Below are 27,566 nucleotides of genomic sequence, written 5' to 3'. Positions count from 1 at the left end.
AGTCTGATAGAGAGAGGGTGGCTATGGGTCTGCAGGGATCAGGACAAGGGCTGGGTGGACGAGGGTCCCCATCGCTCCTAGCTGGGGGACACCGGGTGCTCAGTGCTTGGAGGGGAAGCCTTCTCAGCCTCAGTTTTCCTGCTTGTGACCTGGGTTTGAACTACCCTCATCCACTATCTGATTGCTCCAGGTGCCCAAAACTTGAATGAAGTCACTCATAGGGGCTGTGCTCATACCTCGTGGTGGCCTGAAATTTCTGAGACGTGGAAAAGGCTGGAAGGGGCAGGCAGGGACACAGGAACAGAGAGAAGGAGAGCTACTCACAGAAAGTCTTGGCAGGGCAAGGAGAGGACCACTAAGGTACACACACACCTGAGGGACTGAATGGGCATGGGCACCTGGCAGGCAAGCCCACGGACAGTGGCGGGGAGGGCCCAGCCCAGGGCACCTGAACACTGGTGCACTTGGACCTGCCTCTGCTTCCTGACCAGGGGTCTGGGACAAAGTCCTAGGCTGGTGCAGGGTTTGGTAAAAAATAATTAATTTTTCTCTTCAAGTGAAAGCTCTGACTCAGGCCTTTTCCTGTCCCGAACAGCAACATCCTTGCTTAGGCCTGAACCACAGAAGCTGCTCAGGGCTATCCACAGCCTCCCCATGGCCAATTTGAGCCTACTCTGTGGCTCTAGGCCCAGTTTGGAACATCCTGTGGGCTCCAGGTGAGTGGGGTTCAGGGGAGCCCTGAGACCTGAGTGTAGCTGGAAGGGGTGAGGCTGGGGCACCCAGTTGGGTTAGTGTGTGTGTACCTGTGCCTGTAGGGCAGACAACGTATGCCCACTAGGAGATATCTATCTATGGATCTGGTGCTACTGCAGCAAGGTCCTGTGACCATGTGATCAGAAGGGACAGGAATCCCACACTCCCAGCCGCCTGTCCCGGGAATGCTCCCTGCCTGGGACAGGGCAGTCTGGCCCCCTGTGTCCCCAGCTTCCCGCCATTCACCTTCCTGAGAAGTGAGAAAGCCAGGCTTCCTGCTGCAAGGGGAGGGGGCTGCTTGACCAGCTGCCTGGGAGCCTCCAGTGACTCATCCGGGTGGGGGGTGTTTATGAGCAGCTGAAACGGCTGTAAAAGTGGCACCTAGGTTCACTTATGGCCTGGCCATTCCCTCCCCTACCAGCCCCTTGCCTTGAAAAGCTTCCAGAGGGGCTTGGGAACCTGGAAAGAGGTCTGGGATTGAGGCTTGATGGGGGCTCAGCCTGGGGTCAGGGTTCAACCAGGGGTTAGAGATCAGACAAGGAAGGGACTCAGCCTAGGGGTAAAGCTAACTGTGGGATCAGGACTGAGATTGGGATTCAGGCTGACTTTGGGGCTAGGGTTGAGGGAACAAAGGGTCGGGGTCTACGGGCTAATTTTACCGGATAGCTTCCAGGCTCGGGCAAGGGATTTTCTGAGGGAGTGAGGCCAGGCTGCAGGTCTCAGAGAGCCTCTGTTTTTCCTGTTTGAGTCTGGTGCCCACCCAGGCCCCAGGGTCTGTGTACCTTGGCCAGAGCCCTACTCATGGTGGCCGTGGCGGCAGCAGAGGCCTGTCAGCCTAGGACTGCTGAACCAGAGTGCAGCCCCTGCTCCAGTTCTGAGCTCCAGTGACAGCCTTGGCTCCTCCTCCTAGGCCCCAGCCTGGGGATCAAAGAGGGGAGTCCCCACAGGGACTTACTCCCACTCCCCACCCCCAACCAGAACTTTCTAAACGCCATTGAAACTGACCTGAAACTGACCAGAAACTGACCCTGGGGCCCTGGGGCTTGCCTGTCAAAAAGGGTGGGCTGTGCTCTGCCAGGCACTGGGGTGCTACCAGTTAATGTGTGACACCCCCACCCCTATGGTGGCACTTTAACCAGAGGCCTGGGGGTGATTTAGGGGGTCAGTGGCCCCGCCCACAGTGGTGGAATGTCCAGCAGGAGACTCTGGAGTGAGGCACATGAATTACGGCTAGGGAAACACCCTTAAGGAGCCCAGAGCCCATGAAGCCTCTGTGCAGCCCTATCCACAGCTAGCCCACCCTGGTCCTCCCAAGCACAGGGTATTGTTTGTTTCTCAATCTCAAGCTTGCTGGTGTCAGATCTGAGAAGGACTTCCTCCATCAACTCCTAGCTTCATCTCTCAGTACCTCCAATCCCTCCATGAATGTTCTTTCCCTATCATCAAGGGGTGTGGGTCATCAAATCATAAAACTTGGAATCGAATTGCTTAGAAACAGAGACATAAAGCTTCTTTGAAGAACCATGAGTGTTCTTTAGGTGCCTACTCTGGGCACCTGAGCCTCTGTCCCTGTTCCCAAAGAGCCCACACACCATAGGGAGCAGTCCCCAAACCACAGCCACCCCTCCCCCAATAATGGAAGAGATGGAGACACAAGGAGAGAGAGATGTCCTCTACACCAGGCAAAGAAGTATGATCCTGGCTGAGGAAACTACAAAGGCAAAGGCAGCGCAGTGAACACAGAAAGAAGACCAGGAGCCTAGTCAACAGTGCCTGTTGAGGAGAGTCACCTTTGGAGGAAACTGCCTCAAACAGCAGTCTAAACACCAGGACAAGAAACTTGAGGGTAGTGGGGCATGGAAGAGAGTATGGCCATAGAGATGTATGGAGAAGACCCTTGTGGGTACAGTCTGGGAGATGGGTGGGTTTGAGCAGGAGGAGGGGGTGGGTTGCCAGGAAAGTTGGCTGCAATTGGACTCCAGTGGCCTTAGGGCTTGGGCTTGGGCACTCATTCACTTTGAAGAGAGGGGTCATCCCTGAGACAGGGGGCCGGTTTGAGGGCTCTGAGGAGCTCAATTTCCACAGGCTGAGCCTGGGGAGCCCCCAGAGTCCATGGGTCTCTCAGAAACCCAGAGAGATACCCACCCTCAGAGGCACTGAAACAGTAAAGTTAAAAGTGCCCTTTGAATCAGCTGGTCAGCTCCCCATTTTACAGATGAGGAAACTGAGGCTCAGACAGCAGGAGAGTCGTCGTGTCCAGGATACACAGTTGGTAAGTGGGAGACCTGGGGTTGCCACTTAGCGCGGATATTTCCTAGGGCCCTGACAGTCACATTAGCTTCCTCCTGACCATCCTTAAAGCCCTTTGCTCCAGGCATCCCCAGGCCCTCCCTGAACCTCAGCTTCCCCACCTGATACTTAGAGGTTGTAGGCTTGGGGTCCGAGGTCCCCTCCTCTGAGCCCTCCTGCATTTCCCCGCCCGCCCCCCCCACCCCCGCCCCGGCAGGAGCACATAAGCCCCGCCCCCATCTGGCCTCTGCCCCCGAAGTCTCTTCCCGCCCTTTTCCCAAGTTGAGGGTCCCCAGTGGACCAGAGCCGGCCAAGAGCTTTTGGGGGTGTGAAGGAGTGGGAGAGGGAGGCGGAACCCCACGGTGGGGGTCCCGGCTGAGCCCTTGGTCTTGCGGCCTCTAGTCGCCCGGGGTGGAGTCAGGGGCGGAGCTAGAGAGGCCGGGACGGCGTCTGGATGGGTAGGGACTCGGAGAGACCCGGACCCGGGAGAGACTGGGGAGGGAGAGAGAGGGACGTGAGCCCAGAGACGCGGGCAGGGACGGGGGCGGGTCTGGGGCACAGCAGACCTACCCACTCGGGAGATTCCTGAGGCTGGGGGTCCAGGCGAGGGCGGGGCGGGCAGGAGGGCGGTGGCGGAGCCAGGCTCTGGGGCTGGCGGCAGAGCAGCCTCTCCGGGGATCCCGGTCCAGCCTGAGCGGGAGTCCCGCGGGCGGACAGACAGCGCTGCGGCCGGGGGCGCGCTGGGTACCTCCAGTGAAGAGGGCCTGCTTCGCGGCTGAGGGCCCCTATTCACCGGCCGGGGCCGGACGATCAGAAAAAATAACGTCTGTGCCTTCCCGGAGAGGAAAATGAAGCGGCGGGAGCGGCTCGGGCCACGTTCCCGGGCCCAGATGTCAAAGCTCCCCGGGCCCCGTCCCCTCCACACTCACATCCCGCCGCTGTGCGACCCCGGGCCGCGGCCTCTAGAGAAATGTCCCGGGGCAGGGGGCGGCGAGCTCCGCTCTGCAGCTCCACACACCCGCGTCGGAGAAGACGGAGGGGGGGCGGGGGCGGGAGAGGCCCAGGGAGGGCGCGGGGGAGGGAAGAGGCGCCCGGGCCGCGGGGCGGGGTGGGGGGGGGGAGGGGGAGCGGCAGACGCCGAGGCGAGGGACGCGCGCGGCGGGCGGCGGCTCCGAGAGGCGGCCGGGCGGGGGGCGCTGGAAGCCAGGCCGGCCAGGGGGGAATCCCAAGAGCTCCATGAAGTCTCCCCGGGGCCGCGGACGGGGCGCTGTCCTGGGGAGGCTGTCGGGGGAGCCCCGACACCCATGGCTAGGCGGGGGCCGCGGCGGCGCGCTCGGAGTAAGTCGGGGTTGGGGGCCAGCGGCGAGGGGAGCGGGTTGGAGTTGGGTAGGGTGACTCCGGGCCTGACCGGGGCGGGCGGGCTGTTTTGTCTCGGTGTCAGTCAGCGGCGCCTCTTCGGAGCCCCGTGGAGCCGCCAGCCCCGCGCCGCTCGGCTCCGTGGCTTTTTTGGAAACTTGCAAATGTTTTCGTAGAGAGAAAAGGGGGAGGGGAGGGAGGGAGCGAGGGAGTGACCGAAACGGAGCTCGGGGCTGCTGGAAGAACGGAGGCCAAGGCCGGGGGAGCTAGAGACGGACCGACAGACAGGCAGAGAGACCGGGCGTCCCGGCCGCAGGCGCGCTCTAGCGGCGCTGGCGCAGGCGGGGCTCCAGCCGAGGATGGGGAGGGAGTGCCGGAGGCGGCCGCGGACGGGATGAGGATCAGAGGGGGCCGAGGGGCAAGGAGCTGGCGGCCCGATCGCCGAAGGGCTCAGTGTCTTTGCAAAGTTGGGATCGAGTACCCAAGCTGCACGCCCGGAGCTGCGCAAAACGCGTCCCCCCACCCCGCCCCCCTACTTGCGCTAGCCGCGGAGCTAAAAATAACAGCCCGTTCGCCCCCTGCAGACCGCGACCCCAACCCCTCCCCCGACCCCTCCCCCACTGGGCGTGGGGCAAAGCCACAGCTCCCAGTTCCCCAAAAGAAAAAAAAAAGAAAAGAAAAGAAAAGGCGGTGCGGGGGGAGAGGGGGGCGGGGGGCGGGCCGGGGGCGGGGGGCCCGGCCATATGGATGTGATTTCTCCTCTCCGAGGCAGACGGGCAGCTCCGCAGCTCTCGGCGCCCGCCCGCCGCCCGCCCGGCCCCCGGCTGCCTCCCTCCCTCTCTCTCCTTTGCGCTCGCTCCCTAGCCCTCAGCGCATGGGCCCCGCGCCGGGCCCCGGGGCCTCGGGCCGCCGGGCCTCCGGGGTCCCCTAGACCCTGGCGTGGGCGGGGCAGCCCGGCCTGACGCAGCTCTGTACCCCACCACCACCACCACCACCACCACCACCAGGGCCGGCAGCGGCGGCTGCCCCGAGGGACGGGTCCCTAGGCGGTGGCGATGGGGGCCGCCCGGATCGCGCCCGGCCTGGCGCTCCTGCTGTGCTGCCCAGTGCTCAGCTCCGCATACGTGCTGGTAAGTCCCCCGCTCGCAGTCCAGGACAGGCTTCGGGCTTGCTCTGGGGTCCCTGGGCGGGGGGGCTGGGGGTGGGGGGAAGGTGTCCAGGGCTCAGAGGCCTGAGTTCCCCCAGTATCCTGAACTTTGGGTGGGCGTCCCCTCTGGCCCGGGATCCTCGGTGCCTGCTGTCTCTGGGATGTCTGAACTCTGGGTTCCAGATGCCTAAGATTTCCCTATTTCTGAAGACTGGGTTGGGGTCCCAGGTCTGGAAATCTGTGGTTAGGGTCCTCCTATCTTCTGCTTCTCTGAGCGTCACTGCTCTGTGTCTCCCTGGAAGATGACAGTGTGATCTAGCAGAAGATTAGGCTTTGGCCCTGATGTAGGGTCACACAGACTTTGCTCTGGGGTCCTCTGTTTTCTGCAAGTTTTGTTTGCAATCTGGGACACAGGGCTGTGGGTCTGAGGTCAGGGGGTAGGATTTAAGGGCCCCTCAAGCTCTCACCTTCGCATGCACACACACATGCGTGCACTCATGCCCAGCTTCACCCAGACTGGAAGATGTCTGCCCAGGGAGGCGGGTATGGTGTGGCATGGAGGAGGGATGGAGCTCCCCTGAAGGAGACTGACCTCACAGAACACTCCCACAGGAGAAACATGCTCCGGTGAGTGAGGAGACCCACATTCGTACCCTCCCGAGAGCAGAGGCCAAGAGGGGACCAGTGAGAGAAGAAGCGACAGACAGATAAGGTTAGAGAGAGAGGAGAGAGGCAGAGACAAAGATGGGGGTGAGAGCTCCCCAGAGCAGGAGGAGTAGATAGACCAAGAATAGCAAAGAAAAATAGGGAGAGACTGGCGGAGGCCAAGAGCTGGAGACAAAGAGCTGAGTACCCTCCTCAGACTGGGCCAGGGTCTGGGGACCATTTCCTGGGGAGTCAGTCAGATCCCACAGCAGCCCTGTCCTGGGGGAATCAGCAATTGCTGAGGAGACTGTCTGCCTGTGTCTGACTTCAAGACCCCCCGCTGCCTCCCCCTCACCTCCCAGGTGCGGCTATTTGCCATCTAGAGACACAGGCAGGCAGCCTTCCCCTGACCAGCTCCCTATCCAGGTGGAGCCCCAGGCGGGAAGGCAGGAGCTCTTGGATTCCTCCAGCTCTGCCAATGCCTGTGTAACCTTGGGCTATCCTTCTCCACGCCTCAGTTTCCCCATCTGTAAAAAGACACCAAGAAGGAAACATTTGCCTAAGAATCCCTTGATCTGAGGCTCTCCTCTCCTCTGCTGGCCTCAGTACACCCCATTCACTGTTGTCCATGCCCACACAGCATGGCACCCCAAAGCCAGAGACATCGCCCCATACAAGGATTTGTTGATAAGGAAACTGAGGTTCAGAGACTATCAGCACCCTGTGCAGGGATGCTCCAAACACTGGTGAATGCCGGGGCCCAGAGCCATTTCCCCAGCCTCCCCTCGGGCCAGGCTTACCTTTCCCAGGGCCCCTTCCAGGGTGTGTGAGCATAGCCACTGTGCAGAGCCAGCCAGTGTGGTCTGTGTGCACACATGTGTGCAAGTGACTGTAGAGGAATAGACAGGGTGATGGGCGTGGGTGACCTGTGAGTATATCTGTGTGTCGAAGCAGGGCTCTGTGGGACTCAGCATGGTATTCTCTGGGTCTGCGTAAGTGCGAGTGTCTGAGACCTTGTGTGAGCTGACGTGTGTCTGAGGCTGTGGTCTGCACATGACTTGTAGAAGCATAGTTATGCATGTGTGTGTGTGTTTGTGGTCACATGTGCATCCAGGTCTATTGTTTTCTTGTTTTTATTTAATAAATGCTTCTGTAGTGCTGTCTGCTTGCCAGAAACTGTTCTAAGCACTTTACAATATTAGCTAGTTTAATCTTTCCAACAACCCTCTGAGAAAGGTTCTGTTATTGTCCCCTTTAACTGACCTTCACACAACCGATATGACCATTATTTGTTGCATGTCAACAAGTGCCAAGCCCTGTGCCTCTGTGAGGGACCCACACTGACTTCCAGGGAAGCTGAGGCACATGCAGAGAATTTGCCCAGCTTAGCCGTGGCCCAAGGCTGAGGGTAGGAAAGGAGGAGGGATGCCAGGGCTGGGTCTGCCCTGGGACCTTGTTGAGACATCTGTGGCTGCACACTCAGGCCGTGAGTGCAATGAACCTTCCGTGGCTCCGGGGATAGAGGATATGGCCTGAGGGTCACCCAACACCCTGTAGGCCCCCTGGCCTCAGCTGGAGCCAGCAAGAAACTGAGTCTGCCAGCTCCCTCTCCTAAACCCAGGGGATACTGCTTCCACCCCCAGCTGATGGACCCTGTCACCAAACCTATATGCTGCCTGCCCAGCTGGCCCCAGGACCAGGCTCACATCATCCTCCATGAGGGAGGGACCTCATGGTTGGAGGACCAAAAAGTGTCCCACTGGGAGGACACTGGCTGTGGCCATACTCAGCTGGTCCATCTTGTGCCTTACAGAAAAGAGTAGCTGTGAGGTTGGGAGTCAGGTGGGGTGAAGTTTGGAGGAAGGGATGGGCCTACAGATTGTGAGTGGGAGGAAACGGGTGGTCTTATCCTTGGGGATGCCTCATCCTAAGGACACCCTCAGCATGCACGCTTGCGAAGGAGAAACTGCAGTGGGAGAGGCTGAAGGTCAGCGTTGTGGGGTTGGGAGGCTTAGAGTGTAGGGATATGACCTCAGGGTCAGACTCAGGAGAGATTGTGGTAGGTGGGACCCAGGGAACCATTCTCAGCAGGCTCCAAGGGCAACTCAGCCAAGGGGCTCACTTTTAAAGACAGGAAGGAACCAACACGTATTGAACAGTGGCCATCCCCAGATTCTGACCTAGAAATGGTCACAAATATTTTCTCATTCCATCTGTTCATCCACCCATTTTATGGGAAAGGGCCCTGAGGGTCACACAGTGAGTCTGTGGCAGAGGTGGGATTTGAACCCAAGTCTTCAGACTCCTGCACTGAGCTTCTTCCTCCAAAGCAGGGTGAGGGCTTATGCTGGCAGGAGATCCCTATGTCCCACTTAGGTTTTCTTTTTCTTCCTTTTCTCTCTTTCTTCTTTTTTTTTTTTTAAGTAGAATCCTTTGGTTATTTTACTTTTATTTTCTTATTTTAATTTCATAACTAATACTGGAATATGTTCTTTCTTATAAAAGAGTCAAGTAATACGGATTAAACAGAAGTTATCCTTGATTACTCCCAAACCCATTCCCTATTCTAGAGAAAACAATTTTAAACAGTGTGGGTGGGGGATGTCCTCCCAGATCTTTTTCTGTATATTTCCAAACAGGTACCTTTTTGTGTGCATATAAAGTAGATAGTTTTATTCTGTCATTTGCTGTCTGTTTGTTTTTATAAATTTATTTATTTAATTTATTTATTATCTTTGGCTGCATTGGGTTCGTTGCTGTGCACGGGCTTCAGTAGTTGTGGCTCACGGGCTCTAGAGCGCAGGCTCGGTAGTTGTGGCGCACGGGCTTAGTTGCTCCACAGCATGTGGGATCTTCCCGGACCAGGGCTCGAACCCACGTCCCCTGCATTGGCAGGCGGATTCCTAACCACTGTGCCACCAGGGAAGCCCCTCTATTTGTTTTTTAGTAAATGATAGCAGTTTGTAGATAGGGCTCTGCCATATGCATTTTTCTACTTAAAGGTGTGTCTTGGAGATCTTCATGTCAGTAAATATAAATCTTTTTAAATGCTGCATAGTGTTCCAAAACCTGCGATTCATTAAGCAGTCCCTAGGAATGTACATTTAGATAGTTTCATGTGTGTTTGTATGAGTGTGTGTGTGTGTGTGTGTGTGTGTGTGTGTGTGTGTGTATGAGAGAGAGAGAGAGATTCCAGATGGTGGCAGGGAAACTCCTTGAAGTGCCTTCTCAGGTCCTTGTGTGACCATTTCCCTGTAGGATATTTCTAGATTCTGTCATTGCTGGGTCTGAGAACATGCATATTTTTTATTTTAATAGATATGGCCAAACTGCCCTCTAAAAAGCCTGTGTGGGTTTGTACTCAATACTAGGAATGATGGAGGAGGTCTCTTCCCCACACCCTCTGTCTCACAGGGTAGCCCGAAGATTCTTTTCCTCACCTTTGCCATGGTGTCTCTTGCTACTTTAATATGCCAATTACCAGTGAGCTTTTGGACTTTTACATTGGCTTATTGTCCATCTTCTAAGAGCTTACTCAGAGCCATTACCCATCTTTCTACGGGTTATTTGTCTTTTTCGTATTGATTCGTTGAAGCTTTTTATATCACCTGCTCTTAAATACCTCCACCCTCCACCCCAGCTCTGGGAGCTGCCTGTGGACAGAGCAGGAGGAGGGGGGCCGAGCCCTCCCGGGAACTTGGGTTTTCTTCGGAATGTTTTAATGAGGCATCAAGAGGCCTCCCCCAGATTCCTGTTGTGGGACTTCTGGGGACACTCCCTGGTCCGGCCACCACATCAGGAAGGCAGCTCTTTCAGAGAGCCCCCAGGAAAAAGAAAGGGTGGAGTGGGGGGTTTGCAGATGCCTGAAATTGTCTGCAAAATATAGTGTGACTGGGAGAGCGTGCAAAGTTTTGCTCAGATTCTCAAAGACATCAGAAACCTCCAAACCTTTCAGAACCCCAACTCTGGGACCTGCCTTTTGCAGAGGTGAGACCTGGTAGGATTCTGTTCTGCTGACCAGGTTATGGTTAGGTTAGGTCATACCATCCTTCTGGGCCTTGGTCTCCAAGCCCAGGTAGAGGCCACTTACGAAGATCCACAGGGTCCTAGCAGCCAACTCTGCCATCCCAGGCTCCATCCCACTGCCTGCCCTGAAGGCCTCCACGCTGGCCAGGATGAGAGGCGTCACAGTGCCTCCCCCCAGCCCCTCCCAGCCCCGAACACAGGCAGCCTGTTCAGGAAGGCCAGGCGAAGGGGAGGAAAAGTCAGCACTTGTCAGCCATGGCGTGGTGGGGCAGAAGCGTCCCCGGCAGGGAACCCGTCCCAGCCTGCTCAGGCCAGACAGACAGACAGAAGGCAGCAAGGGCAGGGAGCGGTGCCTAGCCAGCCGGCATGGGAGACATCGAGGGGTGCCAGCACAGGTCCCAGTAGTGGAACCTGGAGAAGAGGGGCAGGAAGGCCAGGAGGTCACGAGGGGGTCTCCTGTTAGCCGAGGTTTTCTCCTCCTGGCTTTTCTGAAGGTACAAACTCTCCTCCCTCCTAATACGAGGGTGCAACTATCCTCTGCCCAGTTAGAGCTGAGCACAAGCTGCCATCGCCCACGCCATCACCACCTGATCACCTCTATGTCTCCTCCATTCCTGAATTACCTTTGTGGAGGCTGCCTTAGGTGCTCTGCAGAGAGGCTCTTGCCTGACACAGTGAAAGACAGAATCCAGAAGAACTCTGTGGAAAACTGGTATTGAGGCTGGCACTAGAGGACCCATGTGGCGGGGTACTTCCTCCTTTCTTTCCCCTCCTCTGGGGTTGTTGCTTCAGTGTCAAGCAGACCTTAGCTCCACTCCTGGCCCTCTTCTTTCTAACTGTACTCTCGCCTCAGTGGCCTCATTCGTAAGATGGGGATGTTGAAGGAGATGTGGTTAAAGCTCCAGGGGCAATGGCTGGTGCCAGCATGTAGAGGGGCTCTCATGGGGTGGGAGACACTGGTCACATCCAGGGATGAATGTTGGTAGATCTGCTTTCTCTAGAGGTGAGCAAGAAGCCAGCAGCTGTCTTCCCCTGGGGGAGCAGGCTGACGCCAGTCAGAGCGATAGATGAGATGACCCAAGAGGGCCTCCTGAGGCTGACACCAAGCAGTAGAAGGAGCCTCTTTCCCAGAGACAGAGGTGTCAGCAGCTGAAGAAGGATCCCTTGTATTTCCTCCTTTGTTTTGCCTGGAGGAGGAGAACGTAGGCATGTCTGGGATCACTGACAGCAAGTGTGTGGAATTTGGCAGTTAGGAGAGGAACTGAGAGGAGTGGCCCTCATTTGGTCAGTGGCACGAAACTGACTCTCCACCACCACTGTCACCATCACACCTCCATCACCATCATTAGCCTTGACATCGCCCCACTCACTGTCTTCACCTCCACCCCCACTGCCGCCATCACTGTCGTCTGCGGCTCCAACACCGTTCTCAGTGGGGTCTCCCTGGGAGCTGAGTTAGGAGGAGCTGCTTGCCCCCTGGCGGGAGGGGTACTGAGCAGATGGCTTTTCTCTTCCTTTGAGCTTCTGAACTCAGGAAATGAGAAGCACATCCGGGCTTCTTGACCACACATTACTTTCTCTCTGAGACAGCAGCTTCTATGTTTGTAGATAACATACTGGCTTCCAGCCCGCATCTGCACCCTGCCTATGGCCCCACAAATACCAGCCCTAGGCTCCCAGGCCACTTCTCTCCCTGCATATTCACAAACTGCAAATCACGCACATGTGTGCACACAGGAAGGTTCCATGTTGGAGGGCTGAACATGGGGAGAGTGCTACAGCCGAGCCCTACAATGGTTAGGTCAGGGGAAGTCAGCCCTAACCCAAGACTGTAGGAGGGGTGTGGGAGGAAGAGGGGTTCGGGACACCTGGCACCAGGGCTAGGTGACCCTATCAGTGGTGGGTATGGACTAACTGACCCTTGGCCATGACCCAGCTTCAGGTCCCTCAGTCCTCATCCGTGATGCACAGACTCTCTGGATCTAAAATGATACAAGTCTGAGTCCTTACCAGGAGCTGGGCCAGGAAGAACTGAACTCTGCAGGGGGGAAGGGGCTGGTCGGGGAGGGCGCAGTGGATAGAGTGGCCGGGCCAGGATCAGAGCTATCGGCATTTTCCGCATCACTCCATTAGAAAAGACCTCACTCAGGGCAGAGGCAGAGGAGGGGCCCTCCTGCCCCTTAAGCCCAAGTATGGGGGTCTGGCGGTGACCCTGAGTCTTAGTGTGAGTCCAGGGTGGATCCAGAAATGCAGGGAGTTATCGGGGTATCATTTCACCCCAAAAGCTGGTCAGGCAGACCTCACCTGCAGGCCCTCCTGTACCCCCTGCTCCCAGTCCTCCTTGGAGTCCCACCACCCACCTGCTCCTCACTGTGGCCCCCTGGTCTCAGTCATCTACTCAGACAGTCTCCCCCTGCCTCTCTGGTCCTGAGCCTGGGGGCACCCATGGTGCCCAGCAGCACAGTGGCCCATAGCCAGAGGTGGGGAGCCATGACTTGGTGCTGCTGCTGACCCAGTGGTAATAATAGCAACCAGCTTTTTGTGGGCCCCACCCCTGCCCAAGCTTTTCATACAGGACCTCATTTAACCCTCACAACAGCCCTATTATTATCTTGATTTTACACATGGGAGACTGAGGCACAAGGGTTAAACAGCTTTGCCAAAGATACGAAGCCAGTCAGTGGTGGAGACGGGATTCAAGTTCCGGTGCTGGTGGCAGAATCTCCTTAGATGAGGAGAGGGTGCAGCTGGAGGGAGAGGTGATGGACGAATTCCAGGCAGGGGAGCTGTACTCTAAAGCAAGTGGGGATGCTCTTGGTGTAGAGCTGCCCTCCACTCCTTGGGAAAGTGCTTTCTTGACTCCTTGGCTTGAATTCTTCTTGCTGCAATGGCAGTTCTGCCATGATTGGGTGACAGAGAAATGGGTCGTACAGTCCAGGGAGGCCAGAGATGGTGCCACCGTCCCTGTGGGTGAAGGAATCTGGGGGCTGTCTGGTGCCTGAAGCACATACCTTCCCCTCTCCTGGGCATTCCCAGACCCACCAGGAAATGAGACTCCAGAAAAGAGGATGTGCCTCCTCTTGGCCACAGAGTGCAGCGGTAGCAGTAGGTGGCGGCTGAGCAGATGCCTTGGGCCTGTGAGAGGGTGTGTGGGTCAGTTCCTGGTCGTCACCCAGCTGCACACCTGTCTGTCTGTCAGTCTGCCAAATGGGCAGTTTTCAACCCATGGCTGCCTGCCTTTAGTCTAGGCCATCAGCCGTAACCCTCAGTGGGTCACATCAGTGGGCTAGTCTGTCTATCGGGAGGGCTGGTGTGCCAGACTTTGGGGACTGGTGGAAGCCTGTCAGCCACTCAGGAGCTTTTCCTCAGCTGGAAAAAAATCTGGTGATTATCTGTTCATCTTGAAAGAGATGAAGGTGGGCAGAAGGAGAAGGGGTGGTGGGGAAGGGGGCATGCTGAGGGAGTAAGGATAAGATGATAGGAAAGGTGGTACTGGCCGTGGTTACGGGGCTGGTGGCAGTGATGGTGCTGATGTTGCCTTTGGTGGTAATGGTGCTGGTGGGGGTGGGGATGGCAATGCTGGTGGTAATACTGGAGGTGGTGGTGGTGGTCACGGTGGTGATCGTGCTGGTGGAAACGGCACTGGTGGTGGTGATGGTGATGATGGTGGGTATACCGATGGCAATAGTAGTTAGTGCTCATGGGGGTAATGGTGCTGCTGCTGCTACCGGTGGTATCGGTGGTATTGGCGGTGGGCGGCGTGGTTGTGTTGGTGGTGTTGGTTGTGGTGGTGATGGTGGTGGCGGTTACTGACAGAGGTACTAGTTGCAATAATGGAAATGGAGGTGAAAGGGTGCTGTAGTGGGGGTGGGATGGGCAGGGCAGCTACCCAGGGATCAGACCTCTCAGCAGCTTGGATCCCCAATGCCAGAGGCACAAAGAGAGCTTCAGGTTAGTCTTGGAGCCCCCTGGATTAGGGAAAACCCTAGTTGTCCTCCCTCAAGCCCCATCTCCCCAGGGCTACTTCTGCCCCAGCCTGCTCAGCCTTAGCTGCAGGTGGGGGAAGTTAGAGGAGCTGTAGGGGCCAGCAGCAAGCACATGAAGCACGTGGGAATCTCTCCAGCAGTTCCTGGGCATTGGGTCCAGCTGAGATCTCAGGGTCCAACTCAGACGCCAGTGATCCGCGAAAGCACGGACACCCCCAGACATGCAGGCTAATGAGCAACCGTATCACACTCTCGCAGACACACACACGCGGACCTTTGCCCAGAAACATAGGTACACATGCATGTTCACAGACACCTCAGGCTCACGTCCCAAATGTGCATGCTGGACGATCCCCACGTGAGAATATACAGAGACAGGGGCACACACGAGTGCACACACCAGCCAGACAGCATTGTGCGCGGCCACTCAAGGCTGTGCCGCCCCTCACACGCGCCCACGCAAAGACGCGCACGCGCCTCTGCTAAGTGAAACCAGCAGAACCCAATCCCAGCCGAGCCAACTGGAGACTCCTTGGCCCTAGAAGCCCTTGCTGCTGCCACCGAGAGACTCGGTCAATTAACTTCTCCCTGCCGCGGTCTCCCTGACCCTCCCGGCGGCTGCCCGCCCCCGCATAACGGGGCCCGCCCCTTCCCCCCACCTCCACCTCCCTCCCCTGCCTCCTCTGGGCTCTCCCACCCTCCAAAGCTCCGCTCAGACTGAAGGGACCGGGCCCTGACAGGGGATGTCTGAGGGGATGCAGCTCTGCCTGTTGAAGGTCTAAGGGAACCAGGCTCTGTCCTGGGGGTCTGCGAGGACATGGCCCTGACTTGGGGGTGAAGGTGGGGTCTGAGGGGATGCATTAACCTCTTGTGGGTCCCACTCGTGGGAGTGGCTGGGCTTGGGCACACTGAGTTTTTCCCAGGGCGGGATGCTGCCTTTACCCTCTGACTTCCTTCCAACCCTAAGTCAGGGAAACAGAGGCTCAGAGTGAGTCCCATCTCACCCCCACCTCCGTGACGTTCCTGCTCCCTTCCTTAAAAGGATGCCAGTGAATCCTCGTGGGTGGCAGCCAATACCCAGGGTGTACGTGCTGGAAGGAAAGAAAGGAAGGACATTCCAGGCAGAGGGAACAGCAGGAGCAAAGGCCTGTCCACATCATCAGAACACAGGGTCTACTTGGATGTAGGGAAACTTCCAGATAAGCAATGGATGTGGGTGACTCCCACCCACAGCCTGCACAGGAGTGCCCCGCCCAACCCAGACCACTTGCCAGCAATTTCTCCATCCTCTCCCTCTTGGGACCTCAAGGGTGGGAGGAGTTGAGGCACTCTCCATTCACGGGGAAAGCACTGACTGGGGAGAGGGCCAGGATGGAAATTGGTGACTCCCAAGGTCCCGAGGGCACTAGGACTTGAAGGAATCCAGGCCCCGTTTCTTTCCCCAGAGTTCACCACCCCTTATCCACCCCCTCTCCACCCAGGTCCCCAATAGACAGCCAGGATCCTGTGAGGATCCACCCTGGGACATTCCATCCCTTTCCCATGTACCCCTGGGGAACAGACTGGACAGAGAATATCAGTGGCTGCAGCCTATGGGGTTACTATCGGGCAAGCAGGAGACAGCACCCCTCCCCCTTTTTTCCCTATGGTGGGGCAGGCCCTTCCCCTTGAAGCCGAGGCTTCCCGTCTGTACAATGGAGCTACATAAGGCAGATTTCCCGCATTCTTTGGAAAGGGGGGGGAAATCCCTCAAGGAGGTTGGGATAGTTGTGGAGTCTGCCGCTCTGCTGGGAAGTCCTGCCTGCAATCTGACCTTCGGCTTGGTAGGTGGATGCAGATGACGTCATGACCAAAGAGGAGCAGATCTTCTTGCTGCACCGTGCCCAGGCCCAATGTGAGAAGCGGCTCAAAGAAGTCCTGCAGAGGCCAGGTGGGGGCGGGGCTCAAGGAGGAGGGTCTGGGGGCAAGGTCAGGAGACAGAGGGGCCAGAGGAAGGTGGGAGTCCAGGATGCAGAACCAAGTGGCACCAAGGGAGGGTAGGTCCAGGTAAAGTGGGCCAGGCCAAAGTGAGGACCAAAAATGGGGTGAGTCAGGTGAGATTAAAGACAGCAGGCTCAGAGATGCACTGAGCCTCCCCTCCCAGGGTGGGGATAGGAGGTTATGGAGGCAACTACTGTCTGAATTACCTCGAACTGGCTTAGATCTATCTGGATCAGGAGCACTGACGATCAGGAGCGCTGACGAGGGCTCCAGACCCCGCTGGAGTGGGCTGGGACAGCTTCCTGCAGGAGGAGGAGCTATCCAGTGCAGGTGCAGAAGGAAGAATAGGTCTTTGAAAGAGGCCCCCTGGGCAAAGGGCAAGGCAGAGGTGTCCAGGGTCAGGAGAATGGGGCTGGAAGGGGAGGAGAATAGAGGGATACGGATGGGTTTCTATGTCAGTCACATCCACTGTCCAGTAAAGGGTTCTTGATGGGGTAGGAAGGCTTCCTTCTACCAACACAGCATCTCCATGAGACCCTTGCCACGGTGAAGCTGGGAGGGGCACTCACCTGACCTCACAGCTCCTGCCCCAGTCTCAAGCTGGTCTCTTCCTTGAGTCCATTTCCGGGAAGCGGAAATGGAGCTTCATTAGCAACCATCCAGGCCTCTGACTTCTGTCTGATTAATCTCCTCAACCTGGAAGAGGCCCAGACCCCACCTGACTGGCAGGCAAAAACAGCTTCCTCCCCTGAGCTGGCCCTCAGACTGCTGGGAGAGGGTGCTGATGCACACCCAGGACGCAAGCACACAGTGACACACCCTGGAGCCCACAGACTTTGCTCCCATTCACAGGGACTCACATGGTCTCTGCAGTCACAGCCCTGCCCACATTGGCCCCACCAGTGGCCCCCTGGTCCCCTGCCCCAGTCACATCAGGGGCTGGGCAGTCCTGAACCCAGCCGTCTTTCTGGTTGTGGAAGCATGGAGGCACCTCCCTCTGCCCTCTCTTTGTTCACGATGGAGGCATTCCCTTCCCACTCTACCTCATCCTGCTACCCCCCCCCCCCCACTGATGCCCCAGGGTGCGGGCAGGAAAATGGGCACAGCCATTCTATCCCAGCCCAGGGTGTCTGCACTCAGCTTCTCATTGTTGCCACAAACCCCGACATGGGAGGGCCAGGGGGCCTTGGCTTGGGCTGTAGCTGAAGGTTAGATAATGAGGAAGACTTTCAGCAAGCAAGAGAGACCTCAGGCATCTCTCCAGTGGAGGGAAAGGCCAGGCCCCCTCTCAGATGGACAGTCTCCAGGGTCCCTTGTGGAAGCTGTGAACCCCTTACTTGGGTATCCTAGGGCAGGGGATGGGGTAGGTGGGCTCACCTGCCTTCCCTTGACAACTGCATCTTGCTCTTGCCTTTCGTACCACCAGCTTCTCGACCTACACAGTGCTCTGGCCGGGCTTCATTTTCACTGTTTCACCTCTGTTGACATCACCACTACTGTCTACTTTTGCCATGCGCCCCCTGGTGGGGCCTTCGCCTCCTGTGTGGGCTTTGGCTGTGACTCCTGGGTCAGACATTTCTGCCCAGATTTACCACTCAACCCACTCACTAGTTGATCCCACACCTGAATTGTGTTCGTTACCATTTGAACCCCTTGTTTACAGTCTCCATGCCGACTGATTACTTCTGCACCTGGCAAGCACTTTACAGTTTGTAAAGCACGTCCCTACCTGTCATCAGCCTAGGTGTCAGCAGGGCAGGGGGCAACCCCCATTGTACAAAGGGGGAGTCTGAGGCAGGAGGGTACCCTGGGTCTTCTGCTGTAGTGCTGTCAACAGCCATAACTGGCCTAATTTCTCCAGCTGACATAATGGAATCAGGCAAAGGATGGGCGTCTGCATCCACATCAGGGAAGCCCAAAAAAGAGAAGGCAGCTGGGAAGCTCTACCCTGAGTCTGAGGAGGACAAGGAGGTGTCCACTGGCAGCAGGCACCGAGGTACGTCTGTACTTCCACGCATCCATCTGAGACCGACTCGGACCCACTTGCCCCACTGCTCCACAGCCTTCATGTGAGCTCATGCTCCTCGGCTCTTGTAGGAGGGGAGGTGCTAGGAGGAGACTCAGCCCAGGGGGCAGAGTGTGGAGGGGCCAGGCAAGCTGGATGGACTAGGGCCCCCAGGAGATGTGGGCAGAGAACTTGACCGCACACCTCAGGGGTGGACCCAGGGCTGTGGCCCCTCCCATGGAGAGAGATGACAGAGAACCCAGGAGACAGAGGGGCAGGAAGAGACAGAGGGGACCAGGAGGCACACACTGGGACCGGGACTCAGGGTGTCATAGGAGGGTGCATCAAGACACATAGTGGGGTTGGCCATAGAGACAGAGCAGGACAAAAGGGCGGCTGTGAAGGGGTGGGGCCAGACAGTGGGACAAGGAGGGCAGAAGAGAAGAGGAGGGAGATGCGGGCTGCATTGTCCCTCAGGGAGGTAAGGAGAGACAAACGCAGAGCCCAGGCTGCAGCCACAGGGCCAGTTTGAACCGGCTGGGTGGGCAGCAGATTCCAGATGGGCCACATCTGGGAGGCTGTGGTCACCCTGTGGCTCCCCAGGGATCAGAGGGAATTGTGGGCCTGGCCAGGCGGGGCTGGGAATATGGTGCCCAGGACAGAGAGCCTTTCACCAAGCTGGGGTGGGTCTAGCCATCAAGGCAACCTTTCAGGGTGGCTGGAGAGTCCTGTGGTTGGAGCCCTGCAGGGGGAAGAAGGAAGCTGGGAGTGGAAAGTGGAAGATTCAGAGGCTGGAGACTCTCCAAGGTCACTTAGCATCTCTCCTGTGAGGCTGGAGCCCCAAAGTGGGATGTGTCGCCCTGCCTTGAATCCCACAGTTAGCACTTAGATTTGGGGGATTATATGTACCCCCACAAGTGGTCACCAGAGTCTCATAGCAGGTGCTCAGGGCGGGTCTTGGATAGTGGTGGAAGTGCATATCAATCCCAATTTCCCAATGAAGAAACTGAAGTGCAAAGAGGGTAGACACCTGCATGAGGTGGGCAGCTCTTCAGGAGTCCAGCTGGCACTGGAAACTAGACCTTCTTCCTCTAGTCCATGGTCCCTGGGCAAGGAGCACATAGGAAACATTCTCAGCTGAGGGACAGTTAGTCTGGGAACTTGCTCTTCTTTAGGGACACCTGGAAGGTGGGACCAAGAACAGAGAGAAAAGAGAGAGGCCTGGCTAGGGGCTGAGCACCAGAGGAGGGCAGGGCCCTGGGCTGTATGACCTTGGTAAATAACTCGCCTCTCTTGGCCTCCACCAGCCAATCTAGAAAATAGGACCGTTACCAGCACCTGCATAGAGGGTCTGTAGGGAATTCTATGAGGCCAGGTGGGTGCAGGGCGCAGTAGGGAGTAAGGGCTCAACACATTCTCTCCAGAATGCTCCAGGCCTGAGTTCTCCAGTCTTGGGGCACACCTATCCCTGAGGGAGCCAGAGACCACAGGTGTGTTTATTCCTCTGGGTCACTAACCATGGATCTGACTGATGTCCCCCACCGTTTCTGTCTGTCTCTGTGGTCACAGGGCGCCCCTGCCTGCCAGAGTGGGACCACATCCTGTGCTGGCCGCTGGGGGCACCAGGTGAGGTGGTGGCCATGCCCTGTCCCGACTACATTTATGACTTCAATCATAAAGGTAAGGCAGGCTGGAGTAGGGTGGGGACCACAGGGATGTCAGGACTTGGAGCTCAGGGCTTCAGTGGTGCCAGACCTCTCTGCCTGCCCTGACCCTCCTATGGACCTGCAGGCCATGCCTACCGTCGCTGTGACCGTAATGGCAGCTGGGAGCTGGTGCCAGGGCACAACCGGACATGGGCCAACTACAGCGAATGTGTCAAGTTCCTGACCAATGAGACTCGTGAACGGGTGCGAGGCTTCCCCCTCCCTAACCTGACCCGTGTAAGGCCACCCCACTCCACTGGTGACCCCTGAACCTAGTCCTGATTCATCCAGCAACCTTAAAGTGGCCTCTGACCCTTAACCTGATGCTCACCCCAGTCCCAGGGCTCTGACAGTAACTCCCCACCTGCACAGGAGGTGTTTGACCGCCTGGGCATGATCTACACCGTGGGCTACTCCGTCTCGCTGGCCTCTCTCACCGTGGCTGTCCTCATCCTGGCCTACTTTAGGTGGGCGGGGCGAGGAGTGGGGCGGGGGTCTGGGGTGGGGAGGGGTCGGGAAGGGGCCGAGGTGTGGGGCGTGGCCAAGGGTGTGATTGGAACGGGCGGAGGCATAATGTCTCTCTTCCCCTCACTGTACCCCTGCACACCAAGCCCCGCTTCGTGCCCTCCCGCCGCGCGTCCCCGTGCCCCCACCCACGGTGTTGTCGCGCGCTCCGCAGGAGGCTGCACTGCACACGCAACTACATCCACATGCACCTGTTCCTGTCCTTCATGCTTCGCGCCGTGAGCATCTTCGTCAAGGACGCGGTGCTCTACTCCGGCGCCACGCTTGATGAGGCTGAGCGCCTCACGGAGCAAGAGCTGCGCGCCATCGCCCAGGCACCGCCGCCGCCCGCCGCCGCCGCCGGCTACGTGAGTGCCCCCTCCGGCGGCCCGCTCCCTCCCGGGGCCCCTAGCCATCAATGGCTTCGCAGGAGCCCCACCCACCCTGCGGCGCCTCTGCTCTCGCCCCCGCCTGTCTCCTGCAGCCACGCGCTTCAGGCCACTCACACCCACCTCTCTGCGTGCATTGCACCTCTCAGCCCTGCTTCCAGGCCCTGTTGCCCAGAGCTTGTGAGTGTTCCCCCTCCCCGCACTTTCATCAACACTCCTGCCTCGGCCCCGGACCGCCAGTCACCCCACCTCTTCACCTTGATCCCCCCACCTCCGTCGTCCGTGCCCTCCTGCCTGGGCAACATCGCCTCCACACACACCTCTCAGCCCCTGCCCTTGGTAGAGCCTGTCCCTTCCTCACCAGCTTGACTAGCACCTGTCGTATCTTACCAGCACCCCCTCCCACTGCCCAGCCCTCAGCCCAGCCCAGCCCTCCCCAGATGCAGGTCCTCCTTTCTGGCTAACACCAGCTGGTCTCCTAGGTGGGCTGCCGGGTGACTGTGACCTTCTTCCTTTACTTCCTGGCTACCAACTACTACTGGATTCTGGTGGAGGGGCTGTACCTGCACAGTCTCATCTTCATGGCCTTCTTCTCAGAGAAGAAGTACCTCTGGGGCTTCACGATCTTCGGCTGGGGTACGCAGGCACGCAGGCAGTGAGGTGCAAGCAGGGTGGGACCATGGGCAGCAGGGTCAGAGAGTGCCACTGAGGGGAAAGCACCCATACAGCGTATCCTGTGCCAGATGTGGGGCAGCAGGTGGCGAGCCTTCTGTGACTGGCTGCCCCCCACCCCCACCCCAAGCTTAGGGAACAGGGCTTGGCCAAGGGTTAGGGTTCACTTGGGGTTGTCTCAGCCTGGAGTTGGGGCTCACCTGGAGGCAGGTTCACCCGGGGTTGAGGCTCAGCCCAGTAGAGGGAGGGGGGGGACTCTCAGGTCAAGGTTCCACTCAAGATCAGAGTGGATCTTGGGTCAGAGGTCAGCCTGGGGCTGGAGTTGGAAGGCAGCTATTCTCACCACTGTATCACCACTGCTGGGGCTGGAGTTGGGATCTGGAACCCTCCCTCCACCCTGAGCCCCACTTCTCTACCAGTCCCCACGCTGCATGGAGCTGTCCATGCTTCTGCCACCGTGCCCACAGCGTCCATGGCCCAGAACTGCAGGCCTTGGCTCTAGCATCATCTGGGCTTCAGCAGCTCCTCTGCAGAATGGGTTGCTGGGGTTCTGCACTCCCGCCCCCACAGGCTGTGGGATCGAGTTACCAATAATTGTCCATTATTGTTGGCAGCTCCAGAGCTTGGCCAGGCTCCGGGGCAACTGGCCAGACTGCAGAAGGGTAGGCTGGGTGGCTGGAGCCCTCCCTGCGCTCAGCACCTAGAGGCCCTCACATCAACAGCCATAGCCTCCCTGCCCTTTGGTGGACACACTCTGACCTTGACCTCATCCATGGCAAGCCCCAGAGTTGCAGGCTGATGTGGGCTCTGGGGCTAGAGTGTGTCAGCGTGGGTGGGAAGCACACAGATAGGGGAACACAGAGCACTTTGTGGCGCAGGAATGTCACAGCTCTTTTCCTCGCATAAACCCAGGTCATGCCCTGCCCTTCCCAAGGGTACCCTGGGCCTAGAATGAAGTGTGTGGGGGCAGAGGGTGGGGATTTGGGCTCCTTCCTAGAGGCAAAACTCACTCAGAGGTACCATGTACCATCTGAGTTGGCTTGGGCCTGGGCACACTGAGATTTCCCTGTAGCCCTCTATCCATCCTGGAACAACAGCACACCCTATCCAGCCTCATCCATGGGGCTAGGACTTTTTAAAGGGTGGCAGTGCTGGAATAGAAAACCCGTGATGATAAGCTCCCTCCCTCACAGGGAACCCCTAGCCCAGAGCAGCACCCTTTAGGGGAGGGGAGGGCAGAATGGACTGGGTGTGGATAAATTAGTGATACCTTATTCACCAAGTGCCCAGCAGGAGTGCATGTGTGGTACAAGATGCGGAACCAAGATGAGGGCAGAGGGCTGAACAGGGTCCTGAGGGCTGGAGCCCTGAGGGGAGGCTGTGCGGACAGCAGGGCAGCACATGCAAGAGTAGGGCTCTGTCACCAATTAGCCCATGTGCCCAGGGTGAGGGGGGTCAGGGACAATGGTGGGCTAAGCTGGGGGTCACCAGGGATGAGGGGAATGGGACTGGCAAGGTGGGCTGAGGAGAGAGACATCATCGACAGTCCCTCACACACTGTCTCCCTCTGTGCCCACAGGTCTGCCTGCCATCTTCGTGGCTGTGTGGGTCAGTGTGAGAGCCACCCTGGCAAACACCGGGTAGGTCCAGGTGGAGAAGTGGGCAGGAGGCTCTGACACAGGCCAGAAACACCTCTGCTACCCTCTTTTTCTGTAGAGCATATGAGGGGCACCTCCTGTACCCTGGCCCTGAGTGGCCCAGTTTTAGGAGTTTTCAGTTCAGCTTCAAGCTGGGTACCCGCTCAGGGTCAGCGGAGGCTGCTTCAAAAGGGACCTCTGAGGGTGGCCCCAGGCCTGGCCATATATGACACTCCCCTGTCCTGTGCTCTTGGTGGGAGTTGGGGGACAGCTAATGTCGGAGCAGACCAGCTCTGGAGCCTCCCTGTGGGAAGGCTCAGGTTGGGAACGGCAGGGGGTGGGGGCTGATGCCTCAACCTCCCCCAGGTGCTGGGACTTGAGCTCCGGGAACAAGAAGTGGATCATCCAGGTGCCCATCCTGGCCTCCATTGTGGTAAGCAGGGGTGGCCACAGAGCTGGGTCGGGGTATGGACCGTGGGTCCCAGTGACCAGCCCCTGACAGGGACCTATAGAGGCTTCCCTGGACCCCAGGGTTGGAGCTACGAGGCCCAAGAAGCAGCTGATCCCCACCCGAGTCCACATGGGGAAACCAAGCTAAGGAGCCACTTGGAGACACAGTGGCAGAGCAGAGCCTGAGCAGGGTCATGGGTCCCGGAGTCCTTGCCCCTCTCTGCTAGGGTGCGACCTTGAGACGCAGCCCTCCCTCACTCCCACAGCTCAACTTCATCCTCTTCATCAACATTGTCCGGGTCCTCGCCACCAAGCTGCGGGAGACAAACGCTGGCCGGTGTGACACGCGGCAGCAGTACCGGTGAGCCACACCCACCATGCCCAGGCTCCTCAGAGTTCAGGGGTCATCCAACACCAGCACCATGTACAAAAGCAGACAGGCTCCACGAATGAGCCTGTCTCAAGGAAGGGCTCAGCTCCTGACTCCCTGGCTGGCCCTGCCAGCAGTGATGGGATCTTGCCTGGCTTCTGGGGGCACCCCAAAGCCGGGCTGGGCCTCTTGGTGCTAGGCCCTGCACTAGAGCTGGGGTCTGGGCAGGACAAACCCAGACTTCTCCTCAGAGAGCTGGTCGCAGGGAGTCTGAGAGACAGGTGGGCAGTGGGTGGCCTTGAGAAGGTGGAAGCTTGACTGAAACCTGAGGAGGGACCTTGGGATACCGAGGTAAGGCCATGGGCGAGTGGGGGAGTGCCTGCAGAGGGACCAGCAGGTGCAAAGGGCCCTGGGACAGGGCGACATAACTTATGGTCCACTCTGGGACACCTCAGAATCAAGGGGCCCTGTTAACACTTTGCTGAGAAAACAAAGTGTCATTGGCTCAGGTGAACTGGGTTCCCCCACTGGCTGCCAGAGCCTCGGGCCTTTTAGTGGCTTCTGGAGCCTGGGGTTGGCAGGTCGGGGTACACAGCGCCTGTTGAGGGGGAAGTGGCTCCACCCTGACCCCCCTGCCCCGCTGGCCCAGGAAGCTGCTCAAATCCACACTGGTGCTCATGCCGCTCTTTGGCGTCCACTACATCGTCTTCATGGCCACGCCATACACCGAGGTCTCAGGGACGCTCTGGCAAGTCCAGATGCACTACGAGATGCTCTTCAACTCCTTCCAGGTGCGCAGCCCTGTCTGAGGGTGAGGGGTGGGTGGGGTTGGGAAGGCTGCTTCCACCCTCTCCAGATGCAGCTCTGGGCCCTGACCCAGTACCCTCTCTCCACAGGGATTTTTTGTCGCCATCATATACTGTTTCTGCAATGGCGAGGTAAGCGGTAGGCCACGCTGGGGCAAGGCAGGAAGGACGCAGAAGTGCCGGGGGAGGGTGGGTGGAATTTCCTGGTGGTCCGGTGGTTAGGACTCCGTGTTTCCTTTGCAGGGGTCCTGGGTTCGATCCCCGGTCGGGGAACTAAGATCCCACAAGCCGCAAGGTGCAGCCAAAAATAAAAAAAAAAATTTTAATTAAAAAATGAAAAAGAAGTTCCGGGGGTTCCCGAGTCCTGTCCCTTCATTCTTCTGCCTGGTTCTTACTCTGTTCCTCCAAGAACATCCCTGAGGACGTTCTGAAGGCAGAGAGAAGTCTTTCCAGATGATTCAGGCTGAGGATGCGCTAGGATTTGTGGGCAAAGCCAAGTATCTTCCCAGCCCCACGGTTGAATCCAGATTGAACACTCATCCACCCTTGGGGTCATTTGAGCTTTCTAGATTCTGGGTGTGCCAATTGCCTGCAGCCAGGCGCCATGTTCTGAGAATGACGGGATTCTTCTTGGCCTTGAAATTTTCCAGTAATAGCCTGCGCCTCTTTACATTCAGTGCTGAGTGTTGCAGGGGCAGGGATGGGGGCGCCGCTGGGGTTGGGGACATGTGGCAGAGGGGTTAGGGGCACACCTGACCACCCACCCTCCTCCTGCCATCCCAGGTACAGGCTGAGATCAAGAAATCCTGGAGCCGCTGGACATTGGCACTGGACTTCAAGCGCAAGGCACGCAGCGGGAGCAGCAGCTACAGCTACGGTCCAATGGTGTCTCACACAAGTGTGACCAATGTAGGGCCCCGCACGGGACTTGGCCTGCCCCTCAGCCCCCGCCTGCTGCCTGCTGCCACAGCCAATGGCCACCCCCAGCTGCCCGGCCACACCAAGCCAGGGTCCCCAGCCCTGCAGACCACACCACCTGCCGTGGCCGCTCCTAAGGACGATGGGTTCCTCAACGGCTCCTGCTCGGGGCTGGATGAGGAGGCATCTGCACCGGACAGGCCACCTGTCCTATTGCAGGAGGAATGGGAGACAGTCATGTGATTGGGGACCCGAGGGTTGGACCTGTGGACATAAGGGTGGACAAGCGGACCAAGAGACAGGTTGTTGGACAGTTGCCCACTCAGGACTGGGGCTGGGAGGATAAAACAGGAAAAAAAAAAAAAAAAAGGAAAAGGAAGCAGCGTGTGGCTTCCTGTGGTCTGAACTGGGCACCTATTCCAGGAGGGGAGGAGCTGGGAGCCATGGGGGTGTTCTTGGTCTTACCTCAGGAGGGGGTCTAGGAACCATGCGCCAGTCCCTGGGGGGTCGGGACCCAGCCTGGCAGAAAGGGCCTGAGAGAGGCCCCTGTCTAAGCCTAGAGAAGCTCAGGTTTGCTGGGTCATCAGCACCCCAGTGGCCCCATGCAGGAGGAGGGCCCCAGCCTTTCCCTGTCTCCAGCTGTCACCTCGGCTGCTCCCTGCACTTGTACACAGGCTCCATGGGCACCCAAGCTGCCTTTGGCCCAGGCTGAGTCCACAGACCTACTCACCCTGAAACACTCATATTGGCCACCTCTAGGACAGAGCTATGTCTTCCTTTCAGACTGGGTGTCCCCCAGGACAGAGTGGAGCCTCTCCTCTCAAACTGGATTTCCTCTAGAACATGGTTTAACCTCTTCCCACAGACTGAGGACCTCTTCCACCCTACGACAGGGCTGTGTTTACTCCTCAGACTGGATACCCCCAGGACAGAGCTGTGTTCATCCTTCAGACTGTGCACCCCACAGAACAAGGCTATACTCACCCCTCAGACTTGTTACCACCTTCCCTTTAGATGAACCCCCAAGACAGAGCTGTGCTTTCCCTTTGAACTAAATGCCCCCAAGACATGCTGGATACCCCCCTCAGGTTTGGTGATCCCAAGCAGGGCAAGGTTCCCCCATATCCACTTGGATACCTCCTCCCCAAGGGCTGGCCCTCCTTCCTCAGGATTTTTGCACCCAGTCCAAGGCCCCCCTTTAGACTGGGCAGCCTTTGTCCCCTTGACTGGATGTCCAGGATAGGACTGGACCTCTTACATCAGTCTAAGCTCCTAGTCCAGGACAAGGTCTCCTCCCTTAGACCTGGAGCTCCTGGGCCAGGGCCAGCCCCCCCCACTCAGAGAGACCCTGAGCCCCACCTGGGCCATCCAGGTGTTGGCAGAGGAAGTGGGAGCCCTCAGAGGGCCTGGCAGGCAGTCAGGACCCTGTTTGCCTTGAACAGGGGCTGGAGCCAGGTGGTCATTTCTCCCTTCAAGGCCTCACAGCCCAGCCAAGCCGCAGGGAACACGTAAACACCAGCCGAGCCGGGTGGCAGGCAGGCAGGGAGGAGGAGACCAGAAGCCCCTGACTCACCAGCCTCCTTGGCCACGGTGTCTGGACACCTCCTGGTGCTGCTCCAGATTCCAAGTCAGGCCAGGAAGACGAGCTCCAGCTCCCACCTGTCTTGGGCATGAAGATAGGCCCGGCCTTTTCTGGCCTGTCTCCCCGCAGCCCAGGCTGAGGACCTCTGAAGACCCATGGAAGGAATGTACCCTGCTGGGGGCTCCTAGAACATAGGCCAGGCTTCAAGAGGAAGCTTCAGCTCAGAGCAGGATCTAGAGGGTCCAGGGTCATAGAAGAGAGGCCTCTAACGACCCACAACATGCCAGCCTGTGGAGAAAGAAAGACTAAGTGGGGCCCACATGTCAGTGGAGAGTGAGCAGGCTT

At 58.1% G+C, this 27,566-nt stretch overlaps 2 protein-coding genes across 11 annotated transcripts in view; one reads left to right on the top strand and one right to left on the bottom strand.

Annotated features, from left to right (window-relative positions):
• Positions 1-4,070, bottom strand: part of MYL3 (myosin light chain 3) — a 29,196-nt gene extending 25,126 nt beyond the window's left edge. For all 3 annotated transcript variants that reach the window (XM_032649119.1, XM_032649118.1, XM_032649121.1), the window contains exon 1: positions 3,972-4,070. In XM_032649119.1, the coding sequence (XP_032505010.1) occupies positions 3,972-3,973 (2 nt within the window). In that variant the 5' untranslated portion in view covers positions 3,974-4,070. The remainder of the gene's footprint in view (positions 1-3,971) is intronic.
• PTH1R (parathyroid hormone 1 receptor) lies at positions 596-26,018 on the top strand. 8 transcript variants are annotated; one of them, XM_032649110.1, is made up of 16 exons: positions 596-716; positions 2,969-3,025; positions 5,406-5,528; positions 16,030-16,132; positions 18,044-18,178; positions 19,757-19,867; positions 19,979-20,097; positions 20,266-20,360; positions 20,573-20,765; positions 21,269-21,422; positions 23,038-23,098; positions 23,462-23,528; positions 23,812-23,906; positions 24,565-24,706; positions 24,812-24,853; positions 25,505-26,018. In XM_032649110.1, the coding sequence occupies exons 3-16, from the start codon at positions 5,454-5,456 to the stop codon at positions 25,880-25,882; spliced, it is 1,770 nt and encodes a 589-aa protein (XP_032505001.1). In that variant the 5' UTR covers positions 596-716; positions 2,969-3,025; positions 5,406-5,453; the 3' UTR covers positions 25,883-26,018. The 8 variants fall into 8 exon arrangements, with proteins under 8 accessions (XP_032505001.1, XP_032505005.1, XP_032505006.1 ...); XM_032649114.1 differs by lacking the exon at positions 5,406-5,528; XM_032649112.1 differs by lacking the exons at positions 596-716; positions 2,969-3,025 and adding an exon at positions 4,243-4,380.
• The last annotated feature ends 1,548 nt before the right edge of the window (positions 26,019-27,566 follow it).

Source organism: Phocoena sinus, chromosome 11 (genome assembly GCF_008692025.1).
Source record: "Phocoena sinus isolate mPhoSin1 chromosome 11, mPhoSin1.pri, whole genome shotgun sequence".
In the NCBI taxonomy this organism is placed as follows: Eukaryota; Metazoa; Chordata; class Mammalia; order Artiodactyla; family Phocoenidae; genus Phocoena; species Phocoena sinus.
This window is presented reverse-complemented; position numbering and strand designations above follow the sequence as displayed.

Excerpts from the sequence above, each read along its gene's own strand:
- PTH1R (XM_032649109.1), top strand. The coding sequence starts at position 4,279 with ATGAAGTCTCCCCGGGGCCGCGGACGGGGCGCTGTCCTGGGGAGGCTG. Across the intron at positions 20,098-20,265 it reads CCAATGAGACTCGTGAACGG|GAGGTGTTTGACCGCCTGGG; the intron begins GTGCGAGGCTTC and ends CCACCTGCACAG. Across the intron at positions 23,529-23,811 it reads CCATCCTGGCCTCCATTGTG|CTCAACTTCATCCTCTTCAT; the intron begins GTAAGCAGGGGT and ends TCACTCCCACAG.